The sequence below is a fragment of the Limulus polyphemus genome, unplaced genomic scaffold (genome assembly GCF_000517525.1).
Source record: "Limulus polyphemus unplaced genomic scaffold, Limulus_polyphemus-2.1.2 Scaffold1475, whole genome shotgun sequence".
In the NCBI taxonomy this organism is placed as follows: domain Eukaryota; kingdom Metazoa; phylum Arthropoda; class Merostomata; order Xiphosura; family Limulidae; genus Limulus; species Limulus polyphemus.
The window spans coordinates 103,449-118,744 of record NW_013667085.1 but is presented as its reverse complement, the minus strand read 5'-3'; the positions used below and the strand labels follow the sequence as shown (position 1 = coordinate 118,744).

The 15,296-nt window shown below is 28.5% G+C and overlaps 1 protein-coding gene across 2 annotated transcripts in view; it reads right to left on the bottom strand.

The window, feature by feature from the left end:
- LOC106463761 (WASH complex subunit 4-like) overlaps nt 1-15,296 on the bottom strand; it is a 77,595-nt gene that overhangs the window by 34,997 nt on the left and 27,302 nt on the right. For both annotated transcript variants that reach the window (XM_022391342.1, XM_013923826.2), the window contains exons 12-18: nt 13,403-13,510; nt 9,323-9,413; nt 8,911-8,966; nt 7,614-7,693; nt 5,431-5,536; nt 4,115-4,231; nt 2,025-2,193 (exon numbers count right to left, since the gene is read on the bottom strand). In XM_022391342.1, coding sequence (XP_022247050.1) covers nt 2,025-2,193; nt 4,115-4,231; nt 5,431-5,536; nt 7,614-7,693; nt 8,911-8,966; nt 9,323-9,413; nt 13,403-13,510 — 727 coding nt within the window. The remainder of the gene's footprint in view (nt 1-2,024; nt 2,194-4,114; nt 4,232-5,430; nt 5,537-7,613; nt 7,694-8,910; nt 8,967-9,322; nt 9,414-13,402; nt 13,511-15,296) is intronic.

The following is a 15,296-nucleotide window of genomic DNA, read 5'->3' as shown; positions in this document are numbered from 1 at the left end:
AATCTACAAGGAAATATATAAAAAAATCCTGGATTTCCACTAGTGCGACACGACACATTTTGTCTTAGCATGTTATCATTCCTATTTTATCCATCATCCCTCGAAAACGTACGAAATTAAATGTAAAATACTCTCTATAAAATCATTATTGCTAAAACAGACCATAATTTTTATAGCCTTCAATTTTCTCTGGTTACAGAGCTATCGATTAGAAAATCAGACCCTTCCTGCCACACCCACTTATCATATCCTCTCTTTCACAATTCATTGATAGTTCAGTCTTACTATTCATTATATATTACCTATAACCAATAGAAAGTCAAGGTTTACATCTATCAAATGACGTATTGTATAACCTTGTGTTCTGAACAGATAACCGTCAATTTCACTTGGAGTAGCAACATCGTTCACATGGAAAGTTAATGACTAGCTTGGATGAATTTGTAAGGGCTTTTGCTGCATAGTTAGAAAGCCAGGAAAATTTTTAGAAGTGAATTTGTCTACTTTTTTCATGTTATTAGTCTATATTCTTTGGTGTATTATTTAAGTAAATAAAAATTGTTAAGTGCTTTACTATAATCATTAAACAAAATCAGGTTTAACTCTCCTCGACAATCGAGGGCAAGAGAAAAGAAGATTGGGTAAGTACTTTATTTCTTGTTTTTCATATTTATTATTTATTTATTATTATAAAAATAACTAAAAGTATGGATCTTTTTAAGTTATTTAAGACTAGATTAGGTAAAATAAGTAATAATAATAATATAATTAAAATGGTTCACGAAGCACGCATGCGAGCAGCTCATGAGTAATGTAATTCGATAGTGTAACGTGAGCTGCACGTTCCCAGAGTGACTTACAACTTATAATGGCAGGGATAGCAGTTAGACTTGGTTCAACGGGCAATAAAACATAAAAATTCAATTATAAATAGATGTATAATGTTACGAACTTAGAGCTACTTAGGATAAACGAATGTAGTATCAGGTTACAATTTGAAGTCATTCTAGAAAGAAAAGAAGGTTAATTTAGATTTTTTTTTTGGTGGTTACGAGGTCGGTTGAATTGACCAATTCTGTTTTGAAGTAGGGTAGAGAAAATAACATAAACTATAAGGTTTAGTGAAAAAAAAACGTTTGAAATGCATTTAGGAGGTTTTATGGATTACACAAAGGAAATTTGAGATTTTTGAGATGACGAAAAGTATTTTTAATTTTAACATGAAAATTACTTTGCACACGGACTATTCAAAACAAACACTCAATATATTCATGGACAAAACTTCATTTTGTTTTATTAGAAATACTTCACTAAAAAATATGACTTTTTGTATGTGAAATACTTGTAATATTAGCTGAAAGACTGCCAAATTTTGTGAAGATATACCCAATATACAGAGAGTTATAAGTATTAAATTAATATCAACTTTAAACAAGTACAAAAGGTCAAGTGATTCGGTTAAATTGACCGACCTCATGTTGGGAGAGTTAATTCTTTTATTTATTTGCAGTTTTGTGCCAAGTCATTGTTTTTTATGTCAACACAATATGTGTGAGCATTTGTCATTGACATCATCTTCACACAGATCTTCACTTTCACTGCTATTTGTATATTCCTTATCCATTTCAAATTCTAAATCTTCCTCCAAATCAGATTCAGGAGTTCCAGCTAAATCAGAAATTTAAATTTCTGTAAGAGCACAATGCTTTCTGTTTATGTTGTGAGACACCATGATTGGGTACATTCTACCTCACACTGACATAAGATAATGCAGGTGCTTTGAATAAAACAGAAGAAAGAAAACATTTACTGGGCCAAAGGAGTGATATATGTCAGCACTGAACAGCTGCTCAATTGAGTTTACTCTGTAGGAGCAGTGATTGACATAAAACCCCAAAAAAGAATATACTTGATCAGAGCGACACAGGAAGTTATATGAGAATCGAGTATACCTGATAGGAGCAGTTAAAGGGTTAACGAATCTGTTAAAAACATATTATTAAAGTCCAAAGATCTTATTTTACCTTTTATATCTATCAGCCTGTCAAAGAATCTGATTGGGCGGACTTTCAAGAGATGAGAAAAAGCTTTAAGTCCAACACGAAAAGGATTTCTGTCATCCAGTTGAAGGTGTGAGTGTGAATGAAGTCTGAGGTCTGTTTCAATATCTCGACACAGGGGATCAAGTAGGTGCTAGAGAAAAAAAAAAGATTTACGCCATATTTCTGTTCACTAAAACAGCTTGATTGTAAAACATAATGTATCTTTTTTGTACACTAATACAATATTCTCACAATTACTTTTATATTTATTAACTATTTCTTATAGCATACACTTAAATTCAAGTCATGAAATTATTTTGACATTTTCAAAATTAATTTGCTTATGAATACTTATTAACACTATGCCCACAGTTCAGTACATAGAATCAACACCCAGAATGTTGAAGCTATACATACTAAAACTCTTGAAATAATAATTTAATATGTACATTTTCTTGAATTTCGGCAAGCTTTTAGTAAACATTACAAGTCTATTATACACCAAAAATCAGCCTTTTTAACCCTATCACCATGGGTGTTCTTTACTGTGCATGATACAAAGTTTTAGTGTCTAACATTCAAAGTTTTATTAAACTACTTTTTGTTTATGTTACAATTAGAAAAAATAAAATCTTAGCTAATAATCCATATTTTAATAGTATGTAAGTTTTAAGTTCTAATGTTAAAAATACTTCACTAAAAATCATGATTTTTTATATGTGAAAGACTTATAATATTAAGCGAAAGCCTGCCAAATTTAGTGAAAATATACACACTATATTGAAAGTTAGAAGTATTAAATTTATAAAGACTTTAAACAAGTACAAAGAGGTCGTCACGTGGTTGGTCAAATTGACTGAGCCCATGTTGACAGAGTTAATAAGGTATTTTTACTGAAGATTTGTCTGTGAATTTACAAACTTTTTACTTGTCAGAATGAGTGAAAGATGGTTTTCATATTAAGAATAGTGATACATATTTTCATCTTACAGTCCTTATATTTCATTTGTATAATCTCTAGTCTCCCAAATGAATATCAAAAGTTTTGCACATTTTTTCTTTTATTTTTATGGTTTTATTGCCTGAATTTGTACTAAGGGAGCAGTTCATCCCTCCAACAAAAACAACTGTAAGAGCCCACTAGTTGTTTTTCATAAACAGCATGTGAATTTTGCATTCACTGATGTAACTGTGGTAGCTCTCACTTTTTGTCACTAAGTTGGTTGTCCAATTCATTTACTTTTCAAATATGTATTTAGAATGCAAAAAATATATCAGTCACTAGAATAGAATGTCAAAAAAAAACTACTATAATTTACCTGGTTTTCTAACTAAGCTATAAATAGGTTCAAAATATTCTGTTAGTTGTTCAGAGTAAGATAACAGTCATCACAGCCAAAGAAATTATGCCCAACTTTATATATATATATATATATGCATGTCAAAATGAAATAACTGTAATAAGCTTTACACAGAGGAGAATCTGATCTTCTTATTGGTTACAAACTTATTCATCAACCATGTAAAGGTGATTAGCAATGAATCTTGAAGGACAGAGAGATAGGAGGGCCTTCTCTAGAGGGTTTGATACATATATTGATATCTCAGCAAATCAAGAAGGTAAGAGATTCAAATATTATGTTTTGCTTTAAGTTATGTATATTTTGTGTTTCTAATTGGTTGGAAACTGTATAAGCCTACTACTGAAGTTGTACAAATCTGAAATAGAGAACATGGAGTGCAGAAACATTATGTTCTAAAGAAAAATGAAAACAGAGTTTTTAAATATTCTCTTTTGAAATAAAAAAAATTAAAACTTAGATAATAGTAGCAACTGAATGATAAACTCAGTTTGGTGTGAATTTTATTGACATACACTGATAATGTTGTTTCATTAATATTTGAATTTAACATAGTAAATATCATGATGTGTGAAAGGGCCACTTCTGTGTAAGTAGGGTTAAACAACTATATTCAACCTATTATATAAATATATAAATTAAAGTTCACTAATAATTAACAATCAGGAAAATGATTAATTTAACTAATACAAAAAAATACATGATGCACACCTCTTTCAAATGTCCGTATATCTCCTTGTCAAAATTATCAAGTAAAACCTGAGGAGACAGTTCATGTTGAGTGACAAGCATGGGTGGGACACAATCTCTTAGTGCTCCAAACATGTACTGTAAATTAGAATCAATGGGTTAAACTTTAAAACAAAAGAAGGGAAGCATCCTCTGATATGACAGCCTAAATATATAAAATCAACATAAAATCTGTCTAATATCGTAATTTGAGAAAGTATGTATTTCCTTTGGAACAAAAATGAAAATTAAGGTGAAAGAATTTTTAGCCTACACAAATAAGATAGATTTTTGGATAGGGTTAAAAATACATGTAATAACAATGAAAGAATGATGCTTTATATATGTGTTCAAGAAAGTACATTAATTATCATCAGTGTAGTTCTTGAAGAAAAAAAGTCTGCACCAATGGGAAATCCACCTTAAAACTCCATAGTTTCAAATTAAAGCAGAAATTTCTTGTAAAAGGAATGGTAACTACCAAAGCAATTTCTTTAACAAAATAAATAAACAACCAGAAAAGTAAACAAAATCAAATTATAAGTTTTACATATCATACAAAAATACAAAACTGTGATATATATATATATATATATTACTATTAGAATGCATACAACGAAAAAAGGCTTCTGGCTAAACAACTAAAATTTTAGAAATAACTCAAAGGAAGAACATAATGCCAACTTTCAGAAGAATTATTTATTATTTTGCTAACTTTAGATAGATATTTGCAAGTTGCAAAGCAAATAATGTAGTAAGTTAAATTTTCCAGATTTTGACACCATCAACTTCACAAGTTCACTATTTTCAAACTATTTGAGCTAGAAATAAACAACAAACATGTACAAAGTTTTGTAGCTTTAATTTGTATGGGGACAAGCTTTATCTTTGCAAGTGGGAAGTTTAAATATCTCTACTCCCTAAATAAAAATTACAATTCATGCAGAGAGGGTGGGGCAAAAATCAAAACAAAAATGTTAATAAAATATACCTCAAAACCAAAATTATAAATCTGAATGTTTCAGTTAAGTTTTAATTTGTACATTAATTTGATGGTAGAGATTTTGCAGAACTATTATCTAGATGGTATTTGGTATCATAAAAAACATAATATGAGTACAAATAACTATAGTCGTTAGATAAAGATAAATTTCATGATAGAGATGATATGACTGGTTTTCAGCCCGAGTTCCTTTACCAAATTGTATCAAAGTTACTTTAGCCAGTTCCTCACAACTTCTGATGAACTACAGAGAGATAAGCAATTATATTATACAAGAATATATATCGAAACTTACATGTATGCGGTGACCACCTTCTGCATTTTCATAGAGATCAGTGACATATGTTGGGAAAACAACTCGATGCCAGTACATAAAACTGCAATCACAGGCCCCCTGGAGTCTTAACAAAAATCATGAAAATGTAAATATATGGAATATAAACAAAAAGCCCAAAAACTACACATAAACAAACACAGTAACATGATTATATGTATTACAGTAAGTAACACTGTGTTTTTATCTTTTGCTTACATTAACATCGTATTTTAGCTATTTTAGATATCAGTATTAACTCTATCTGCCCGGGCATCATTTACTGTGCATGTCATAAGGTTTTAGTGGTTTATATTCAAAATTTTATTAAACTACTTTCTGTTTATGTTATACCAATTAGCATAGCATAAAATCGTAACTAATAATTCATATTTTAATAGTATATAAGTTAAGTTCTTAATTTTATAAGGCAATATTTTAAAAAATCCTGAATTTCTCCCAGTGTGACCCATGTGACACATTTTCTCTTAGCATGTCATCTTCCCTATTTTATCCATAACCCCCTCGAAAAAGTATGAAATTTAATGTAAATTACTCACTATAAAAACTTCATTGCTCAGAAAAACCATAATTTTTATAGGTTTCAGTTTTATTTGGTTACAGAGCAATCAAACAGAAAATCAAACCCCTCTTGCCACATCCTCTCTTTCAGGATTTGCTAATAGTTCTCTCTTATGTTTAATTCCATATTATCTATAACCAATAGAAAGTCAAGATTTTCATCTATCATATGACATATTATGCTGTGTTCTGAACAGAGAACTGTCAATTTCTATTTTAGCACAAGCTTTGTTCCCACAGGAAAGATAATGACTAACTTGGATGAACTTGTAATGGCTCTTGTAGCATAGTTAGAAAGCCAGAAAAAGTGTGATAGTTAGGGGAAATTGTCTGCATTTTGCATGTTATTATTCTTTGTTCTTTGGTGCATTATTTAATTAATTAAATAAAAATTTAGTGCATCACTACCATTAGTATAAAAAAATAGGGTTATGTGTCATCAACAGTTGACAGCAAAAAAAAAAAGACCTGGGTAAGTACTTTATTTCTTGTTTTCATGTTTATTCTTTAGTTATTATTATAAAAGTAGCTAAAATGTAAAAATAGGGATAACTTTAGGTTATTTAAGGTTAGATTAAATAAAATACATAATAACAATAATATAATAAAAATATTTCATGAGGCACCCACATGAGCAGCTCCTGGATAATGTAATTCAATAGTGTAACATGTGCTCCAGATTCCACAAGTCATTTACAACTTATAATGGCACGAACAGTAGTTAGACACAGTTCAAAGGGCAATAAAACAATAAAATGTAAATATTAATTGATGTATACTGTTACGAGTTTAGTTTTATGCTACAATTTGAAGTCATTCTAGAAAGAAAAAAGGGTAATTTAGATTTATTTAGATTTTTTTTTGGTGGTTACGAGGTCAGTCAACTTGACCAGCCTTGTATAGTTAGGGTAGAGAATAACTGATAAAATATAAAGTTTTACTGAAAATAAACATTTGAAATGTATTTAGGAAGTTTTAAAGATTACACAAATGGAATTTGAGATTTCTGAGATAAAGAAAAGTATTTTTAATCTTCACAAGAAAATCACTTTGCACACAAACTAGTCAAAACAACTACTTGATATACTCGTGGACAAATCTTTTTTTTTTAGTTTATTAAAAATACTTCACTAAAAATATGATATTTTGTACGTGAAAGACTTATAATGTTTACTGAAAGACTGCCAAATTTCATCAAGATATACATACTATATTAAAAGTTAGTAGTAGCAAATCTAGAAAGACTTTACACAAGTACTAAAAGGACACATGGTAGTCAGATTAACCAAGCCCATATTGAGATAGTTAACTAACAAGTCTAGAGAAATGTAACACACAGAAAATCAGATTACTGTATTAATAAACAGATGTAAAAGTTTCTTGAAACCCTCAATTTTTAATGTAATTCAAGAAAAATTACAGCATAGTGATGTAAGTTTCTCAACAAATCTAGCAAAACACATAAATACAATAATTAAAGATGATCAAATGTTAATTTACCCAACACATTTAATGTTTCGTTTAAATCATTTACTGATTATTCTACATAACTAAAAATATCCTAATGGTTGATGTTCACATACTTTTCTCTGAGTTCACATATCAGATCCAGCTTTCTCATAACCGAATTAAAGCTTATCACTTCATCTTCTTTAAATGATTTCTACAAATAAAAAAACAAAGAATAAAACAATAGCTTAAAAGTATTACCAAAAACCTCCACATAAGTTAGGTGATATCTCTCATATATAAATTAAAATATGGCAACTTCAAAAATCTTCAGAATGCTGGAGAAAAGAAACAGAAAAAGAACAAAATGTATTTTTAAGTGAAAACGATGAATAAAATTCACTATTCTGGTTTCTCAACAAAAAAAATCTTGAAACACAAGCAAAACTAAAAGACATTATTAGTATATATTTTAAATTGATTTTTTTTTGTTTAAATTTATAAATGTTCTTTGTGTTTCCTTTCCTTTTGTTAACTTATGTCTCTTAAGGTATTTGTCTAGGACACATACTACAACTTAGGAATATTGTTTATTAATTATTAATACAAATATCAGAAATCAAAACACAACAGTTAGTAAATTGAACAGTAACTAAAGATATCTTATATTTTCTACCAATATGCAACCAACATAGTTCCCATCTAAATTAACCAACCCATAGAATGGAATAAGAAGGATAAAAGTTGCTGAAAAGAATTAACACCATAGATCAATCTTAAATATTATCCTTTGATTTTATGATAAAAACTTCAAAATCCATTTTTAACAAAGCATAAAAATAATATTCAAATTTTAACTGATTTAACTAAAGTACTTCTGCTTCTAACTGTAGAATCCAGAATTAATTTTACAAACTGTTGTGACATGACTTAGTTTGTAACAAATTTTATGATGAAAACTTTTTTATTATTCTTCTGTTTAACATTCATTTCAAAAATAAAAATTTGAATAATTCCATTTTACCTTTTAAACCCATCAATTTTCAATATGATAACTTCAGTTTGAATCATAATAATAAGGTTTTATTCTTTAAGCTTTTTTAATGGAAAATTTGGCTTGCACATACATTAAAAACTGTTTATTTTTAAATAAATATTTCATCATTAAAATGAGCAAGAATATGATATGATTTATCAGTATCACACTTCATAAGAGCTTTTTCAAACACACAAATATTGTTTTTAAATGACAATTAATTCTACCTTTTTTGTGCTGTTATTTTAGTCAATCAACAAATTTACTTGTGTGGGTTAAGATTCAACATCACATGTCAATAAACTTAAAAAAATATTTTGAAATATTTGACAGGAGTGTAATATGTTGGGCTTGAGAAAAACTGTTGAATATATAACAATCAAGCTTAAACTTACAAGCTGTGTTCCCAAAGCCATGGCCAAATGTGTAATTAGCCGTCTCTCCTTGGTTCCTATAGCACAATGGAAAATCCTTAGTAAAAGTTCCATTCTGATACTTTAACTTAAGGTACTAAATGTTTTAAAACCTAGTTTTCAATATTTTATAAAAATACTTATAGAATTCATTTAAAAGCAGTCTTGATAATATCTCTATTATATGATGGGTTCAAGATGATTTTTTTTATGAGCATGAAGTTTCAGTTATGTCAAATGAAAAATCAAATTAAAGCTAACAATACATTCCTTTAACTCGAATCTCTTTACTGTTTATAACACTAAAGACTTTATCATTAGTATTAAATAAAGAATAATATGAAACTATTAGTATTATTTAACAGTTTCTGATTTGTTGCAATAAAAATTCAACCTGGTCCATTTAGAGCCTTTTCTGCTAAAACTAAAGCTGACAATACATCCAGTCTTCTCTCACTATATCTTTTGTCTGCCACAAGCCGTTTCTGTAAAAAGTTTAGAGGTATACAATTTGAAGTTTTGGATGTAATGAGATACACAATTTTAAACTAAAAGCTTACAAAACAGGGTGATTTGCAATGACTTTATTTAATAAAATGTAAAAAGTAAGAGAGAAATTCACAAGATAAATGTATGAATAAATAAGCTAAAGAAATCTGTTTCTTTGTAGTTTTGGATTCTGAATTAATGATACTTTTATAGCTAGTAGTGCGTGGTAAGGACACACTACAAAGCCTGTGTACTATGTGATTAATAATTTACTTTTTATGAAATTTTATTTTTAAGTAAAAAATGCTAAAAGATAATGGATTACAACAGTTTTCTAATAACACAAGAACTTTCTCATAAAATTATTCTTTACATGATGAAAGATTGTGAATACTGAATTTGCCATTGTTGTGTTAGATGCAGAAGTTTGGTTCTCTACATCTCACAAGTCATTTAGATGGCATCCTAACTGTATTTTGAACATCTCACTGTGTACATACAATCATGAATTAGTTCATAATATCTTTTTTTTATGCCTCTAAATTTCAAGTAACATCATTAAAACATTTTTTGAGATATATTTTTATCAACATTTGACTATCTCTTCATGAGTGGGTCTTTTCAAAAGTTTATTTATGCTCTCAAAAAAAGATTCAACTCAACTGGCAGTGATATGCTATTGTTTAAACAATAACTTGGCATCAACAATAGAATGCATGGAGAAAATTAATATAAATTTTTAATGAAATACTCTATTAGTAAACAGTATATTACTAATTATCTAACTTTAATGTTTTGGGTATATTAGACTTATGACAAAATAAATAACCTTTTGCTATAAGCTATGTCTTTACGGTAGCATTGACCCTTAAAACTGAGGAAACACTGTTAAACGCTTCTTATAACCTTCAAGTTGTGCACAAAACAAAAGCATGATGCCTCAATTTTTGAAAGTACACTTACAGTCATATATGTCATATGCAGAATTAATACAGCAGTGATAAAGAAATACATAACATAAACTGTTTTAACACTATACCTTTAACTAGGAATGATAAAAACGTGAACACTGATACACATGCTCTTTGTGAACATCATCATAGCTTGAATTAAAAACTTTGCAAATTTTCTGCAATATTGATGAGGTATGGGTAATTAATTTTAATTAATGCCTTTGTTAATGGTAATTACACTCATAATAAGATAATTGGTAAAGATTTTTGAATTTTAAAAAATTCAAGCTATGGAAGAGTGTAACATTAACAAGTGTGCTAAATTTCATGCTGATATTGGCTGTAATGGTGAAGTGGAAATAAAATTAAAACAAACCAGACTTTTATTAACTTACTACAGGTTAGTTAGTAAAGATTTTAAGACAAAAATGAGTTATTTATGTAAAAAATAAATTAAAATTTCGATTTAGGCTAAATTTGAAAAAAAAGTGACTTTTTGAAACATTGGGGGCACTCTTTAAAGGTCAGTGCTACCTTAAGCTATTATATTTAAACATAAATTATTTCTGAACAACTATTTTAAGCCAGTTTTACCATGAATATTATTGCAAATATACAATATTTTTAAATTTTTTCCTTAAATAAACACTGTTCCTGTACTGCATCTTCCTAATACAAAGGAATTCAGAATGATTAATGTACACAAAGACATTTCTTATCTCAACCATGAACATTTTTGTATCATCAACATATGTGGTATAAATTTTTAATGCTACCATCTTCCAAGCATACCATAAAATATAAATGAAAAAAAAAAAATTGCAAACTTTAAAAAGCACTCAGGATAATATCAATATTCAATTTATTTGTTTTTAAAGAAATACAGGTAAAAACATTACAATGTATAATACATACACAATTCAGAAAGCAAACTTAAGTAGCTTATATTTGAGTAAAATACCATTTTTCAGCTTGTAGGCAAAACAGAAAATAATCAGACTGTTAGATTAAGATTATGCACACAGGATGATGAGCAACATAAATCTAAACTTAAGTGAATCAGCAACTGCAGGTTCAGATGTATAATCTTAAGTTTAGAAATCTCTCTTCTAAATGTTGGACAAATAAGTTCAGATTAGCCATCTGTAACTTTTAACTTTATTGCTACAGGCTTGGTCAATTTGACCAAGTTTGTAATCATGGAGTACTCATTACAGTTTCCATACTATAACTTTTAATATAATATGTGAATCTTCACAAAACTTAGCAGACTTTCAGTAAATATTACAAATCCTTTGTACAAGACAAGTCATTTTTTTCAATGAAGTAGTTTTACTAAAGATTTGTCCATGAATATATCAAGTCTTTTTTTGACTAGTCCAAGTGCAAAGTGATTTTCATGTTAAAAATAAAAATACTTTCCTTAACCTCAAAAATCTCCAATTTGATTTGCGTAAACTCTAAGACTACCTAAACAAATTTAAAACGTTTTTTCTTTCAGTAAAACTTTATATTTTATCTATTATTTTCTTTACCCTAATTCTATTCAAGGTTGGTCAATTTGACCGGTCTTGTAACCACCAATAAAAAAAATCGAAATAAACCTAAATTACCCCTTTTTTTCTATCTCGTATGACTTCAAATTGTGATGTGAAACTACATTTGCTTATCCTAAATAGCTTTAAACTCGTAACAGCAACTAATAATTGCACCATATCAGCTGTAAATCACTTGGCAAACATACAGATCATGTTACTCTATTGAACTACATTACAGATGAGTTGCTTGTGAGCATCCCTCATGAAACTTGTTTCTTATTATTATTCTTTATTTTGCCTGATTTAACCTAGAAATTTCCAATTTTCACATTTTAGTTACTTTTATAATAACAAATAAAGAATACACAAGAAAAACAAGAAATAAAGTACTTACCTGGATCTTCAATTTCTGTTTTTTGCTGTCAACTGTCGATGACACTTAACCTTACTTTTTTACACTAATGGTAGTACTGCACTAAAAATTTTTTCTTTAATCAAATAATGCACCAAAGAATACAGAATAATAATGTGCAAAACAACAGACAATGTTCCATAAATATAAATTTTTCTGGCTTTCTAACTATGCAACAAGAGCCATTAACAATTCATCTAACCTTGTTGATGTATCCCCCTGGCAATAAAGCTTAAACTGAAAGCAAAATTGACAATTCTCTGTACAGAAATAACTTAATATAATACGTCATTTGATATACTAAAACTTTGACAACTTCTGAAAGAGAGGACGTGACAGGTGGGAGTGGCAAGAGTAGTCTGGTTTTCTATTTGATGATTCTGTAACCAAATAAGATTGAATGGTATAAAATTATGATTTGCCTGAGTGATGATGACATTATAATGAGTAATTTATGTTAAATTTTGTACTTCTTGAAGGGGTGGTAAATAAATTCGAGAAGAGAGGTTGCCTAGAGAGAAAATGTCACAATTTTCCTACTAGGGAAAATTCAGGATATAACTTTTTAATATTGCCTTACGAAACTAAGAACTTACAATTTACATACTCGTAGTAGCTACATCCTTATACTAAATTTATGCATATACCATGATAAGGAAGTAGTTTAATTAAATTCTGAATTTAACTTACTGAAATCTTGTGACAAACACATAAAAAAAAGACACCTGGGAAAAGAAGGTTAAGAAGTGTAACATAGATATTAAACAAAATAAGTCTCAGCTTTGCCTGATCAGCAGCTATAGTAAGATTAAAGGTGCATACGTTATCATGAACATTGAATATCACAAAACTGACCTTATATATAACAAAAATTGCAAAATTAGAATATGTGTCCTAGTTAAAGGACAACAGGAAATTAGTCCTTCTGATTCTAACAACTAAAGTTTAGAAACATATCACTCAGATGGCGAGTAGTATGAAACTAATACACCTTTTAATTATTTTATAACAGCTAGTTTATTTATAGACTGAATAATTTGAGATAAGAATGTTATAAGTATGCAAGAAAATGCCACACTAACCTTTGCTGCATTAATAGCTGTAAGAGCTATGTAGCCCAGATGCTGGACAATGTGTGTAATGTTTTCACAAATGTGCATAGTGTGTTGATGGAAAGTTGCTTCTATAGCCTGAGAGAATATATTCCATTCAATAATGCAGTTAAAGAAAATCCACTTATAATTAAGTACAAAATCCTGTACAAAATAATTAAATGATCATCAACAATGTACAATAAGAAGTGCATAATAACAACATCATTTACCAATAATTTTCTCAACAAACAAATTGTTACTTTTCTTAGGGTAGATCTTCTTAATTTTTTTTTATATCAAGGTTTATTGACAAGTATGAGGATAACAAATGTATCCACAGCAATTTGACAGAAGGGATTATGAGTGTTGAGGATAAAGGATAACTACAAGTAAATTTCACATTTTATCCATACACATTAAAGTCCATTTTTACTCAAGTAGTTAATATTGTTTGGTTGAAACAAAGCAGATTAAGTCTTATTATCATTTGATCTGTGTCTATAAAGATTTATTACTTTCACCGCTGTAGAAGTTTCTATAGTTATTTTTCAATATCTATATATATACAATTTATTAATCAGTGTATTCCATATTTATAAAACTATTTAGCTAAGATAATGAACAGACATACATACTTGTGGATGGGTAAATAAATACTCACAATGAAATAAGCTTAACAGTTTGATCACTTCCCAAATTTAAATGTCATTCATTTTATTATTTTAATAAATCATCAGTTCACTCCTGCACACTTAAAAACTATTTTTTCTTCACACACACTCAGTTTACCATCTCTCTTTAAGAGGATACTTTTCTATATATTTATGATTCCCTCTAGTTGGTTTTATTTACACTTACAGTTACCAAAGAAACCAAAATCCTTTGAACTAATAAAGTACATAAAATTCATTTATAAAAAAAAAAGAGAAAACTTAAATAACAGTCCAGAATACCTTGTATTGTGAAAAAAGTACAAGAAAAGACAAAGAAATTAAGATCGCTCTAAAAGAAAAATATCTGATCACCAATACCACTTTTTAACCCTTTCACGATAGGCTTGGTATAAAACACATGAGTTTGTATACACATTTGTACACGTTAAGTATTTATACTATAACTTTTAATGCTGTATGTGTAACTTCACAAAATTTGGTAGACTTTTAGTAATGATTCCAAGTCTTTTGTACACAAAAAATCAGATTTTCAAAGAAGTATTATTATTATTAAAGATTTGTTTGTGAAAATATCGAGTTTGTTTCATTACTAGTCCAAGTGTCAAGTGATTTTCATGTTATGATTAAAAACTATTCTTCGTCCCAAAAAACTCAAATATTATTTATGTAATCTCTAAAACCTCCTAAATACATTTCAAATGTATGTTTTCAGTAAAACTTTATATTGTTTCTGTTATTTTCTCTACCCTAACTATATGAGGGTCTGTCAATTTGACTGACCTTGTAACCACCATAAAAAATTAGGAAATAAATATAAATTATGTTCTTTTATTCTAGAATGACTACAGATTATAACACGAAAATACAAATGTTTAGTCTAAATAGCATAAATCTCATAACATTATATATTGATATATATTTATTATTTTTATTATATTGACCTTCCAGTCATGCCTGGCTAACAATACAGAAGTTACACTGACACGGCACACGTGCACTCCTCTTACTGTATTTAATAATATAAAACTGACCTTTAGTCTTTACAAAGTGACCTGAGCTTTAGTGGACTAGTATTTTATAAAATGTAGGTGTTAAACCTTTTAAAATTTTGCACATGAAGGATATGAATTGAAATAACTCTTTTAAGGTTTTATATATACAGTTGAATAATCAAAAAATCATAAATTACTATATCAATACCATAGAAT